The sequence below is a fragment of the Neophocaena asiaeorientalis genome, unplaced genomic scaffold, assembly GCF_003031525.2.
Source record: "Neophocaena asiaeorientalis asiaeorientalis breed wild unplaced genomic scaffold, Neophocaena_asiaeorientalis_V1.1 scaffold606, whole genome shotgun sequence".
In the NCBI taxonomy this organism is placed as follows: Eukaryota; Metazoa; Chordata; class Mammalia; order Artiodactyla; family Phocoenidae; genus Neophocaena; species Neophocaena asiaeorientalis.
Genome location: NW_020173687.1, coordinates 62,430 through 64,461, shown reverse-complemented (window position 1 = coordinate 64,461; position 2,032 = coordinate 62,430). Strand labels below are relative to the sequence as shown.

Here is a 2,032-nt window from a genome sequence, read left to right as displayed (position 1 = left end):
TTTTTTTTTTTTTTTTTTTTGCTGTACGCGGGCCCCACTGTTGTGGCCTTTCCCGCCGTGGAGCACAGGCTCCGGACGCACAGGCTCAGCGGCCATGGCTCACGGGCCCAGCCGCTCCGCGGCATGCGGGATCCTCCCGGACCGGGGCACGAACCCGCGTCCACCAGCATCGGCAGGCGGACTCTCAACCGCTGCGCCACCAGGGAAGCCCGCCTTCACAGCTTTAATAAGGCACTCGGTTGGTCTTTCTGGTGGGGGAAACCCAAAGGCAGGTGGACGTCCCACAAGGTGTGTACAGTGTCCCTACCAGAGAGGAAGAACAGGAAGCTAGTAGCAGCTGGGACTTGAGCCCAGGTGCCTCAGTCTGTGCTCCTCTCCACCCCGTGGGGCACATAAAGCCGTGGCACCCCCGCCCTGGCTCAGTCACCGCATCCCCTCCTCCACCCAGGGACCAGGGTGCTGCCAGCCCTCACTTGTGGCAGGGCCTCTGCCTCCTCACCCTCTCGCAGAGGGACGTGAGGCGTGGCCCAGCGGGCACGCCCCGTGCGCTCCCGGGGGGATGCGTCGGAAGGCAGCTCCCGTCTCTGTCTGGCACAGATCTCGTCCATGGAGAGGAGCCTGAAGAACATCGAGGAGGAGAACAGGCTCATCGAGGAGCAGAACGAAGCCCTGTTCCTGGAGCTGTCCGGCCTGAGCCAAGCCCTCATCCAAAGTCTTGCCAACATCCGCCTTCCGCACATGGTAGGTAGCAGCGGCCCCGTGGCGGCCACGTCCTCGGGCTCTTGGGAGGGAGGGTGCCCCTCTGCCTCTGGGGTCTTGCTGGAAGGGCCCTGAGCTGGGGATTCTGCCTGGGCAGACAGCTGGCCATGGTGGCTCTAGCACCCTGAGCAGCCTGGGCTGTGGTTGTCTCAGCCCGAGTGCTGCCCGTGGTGGGTCCGTGGGCTTGTCTCTGGTGGCGTGGGCGTGTGGGTCCGAGATTTCCCCCATCGATTTCCCTTGCTTCTGGAAACCCTGGGGCCCGCACGGATGGGCCTCGCTAACCTGGTTCTGTCCTCTAGGAGCCAATATGCGAACAGAATTTTGATGCCTATGTAAGCACCCTCACCGACATGTACTCCAACCAGGAGTGCTACCAGAACCCTGAGAACAAGGACCTCCTCGAGAGCATCAAGCAGGCCGTGAGGGGCATCCAGGTCTAGTTCTCCTTGTGTGAGGAGCCCTCGTGCTGATCCGGGGCACCGGGGGTACCCCGACTTGCCTCCATCTTTTACCTCCCTTGCCCTGCCCTCCCAGTGGAGATTCCCAACTCACAGTGACTTCTAGTTGGCAGCCCAGGGCGGCCTCGGGGGGTTTACCCAGAGGGGTGCCTGGAAATCCGTGTCTCCCTCGATGCGATGCGCTCGCCGGGCCAGAGGCCTTGACCTCTCCACACGAGTGCGGGGCGTGAAGTATTACAAAGTGATTTATTTTTGCTTCTGAAAGCTCGAAGTCTCCAGGGGAAACTCAAGGACCAGGTTCTCAGGGAAGTTTTGGAGCTGCAGCCACAGTACTCCTTTGTCTGTCAAGGCCGAGAGGGCAGCCCGGCCGGGCGGTGGTGCGTGTGAGACAGCCTGGGGCGGCCAGTGCGCCTGCGCGGTGAGGCCGCGTGGCGAGTGTGTTTCCTGTTGTCCTTTAATTCAGTTTTTACGTTAAGGGTGGAAGAGAACGGCGTTCCAGAGGGTAGGTTAGGAGTAGGCCTCGAGGAAGCTGGCCCGGGACCCCCTGAAAGACAGCGCCAGCTCCACATGGAAGCACCCCCGGCCGAGCCTGCAGACCCCGTGCTCGGGGGTTTGGCTCCCTGGAGGCTGTGGCCTTTAGACCCATGTTGGGGTCAAGGCCAGGGCCTCTGGCTCTCTGTGTGCCCACGTGGCCCGTGACCCGCCCACCACCCGGGTCATGGCTGAGCTTTACTGAGGTGGGGACAGTGTCAGCGAGGTCAGGGGATAAGTTCCTAACTAGAGACCACCAAGGTGTCACTTCTTTTTAGATCCAT

At 62.0% G+C, this 2,032-nt stretch overlaps 1 protein-coding gene across 1 annotated transcript in view; it reads left to right on the top strand.

Annotated features, from left to right (window-relative positions):
• The window catches only part of MYT1 (myelin transcription factor 1), a 35,805-nt gene extending 34,606 nt beyond the window's left edge, over nt 1-1,199 (top strand). Inside the window, exons 20-21 of the mRNA XM_024750336.1 lie at nt 598-741; nt 1,059-1,199. Coding sequence (XP_024606104.1) covers nt 598-741; nt 1,059-1,199 — 285 coding nt within the window. The remainder of the gene's footprint in view (nt 1-597; nt 742-1,058) is intronic.
• The last annotated feature ends 833 nt before the right edge of the window (nt 1,200-2,032 follow it).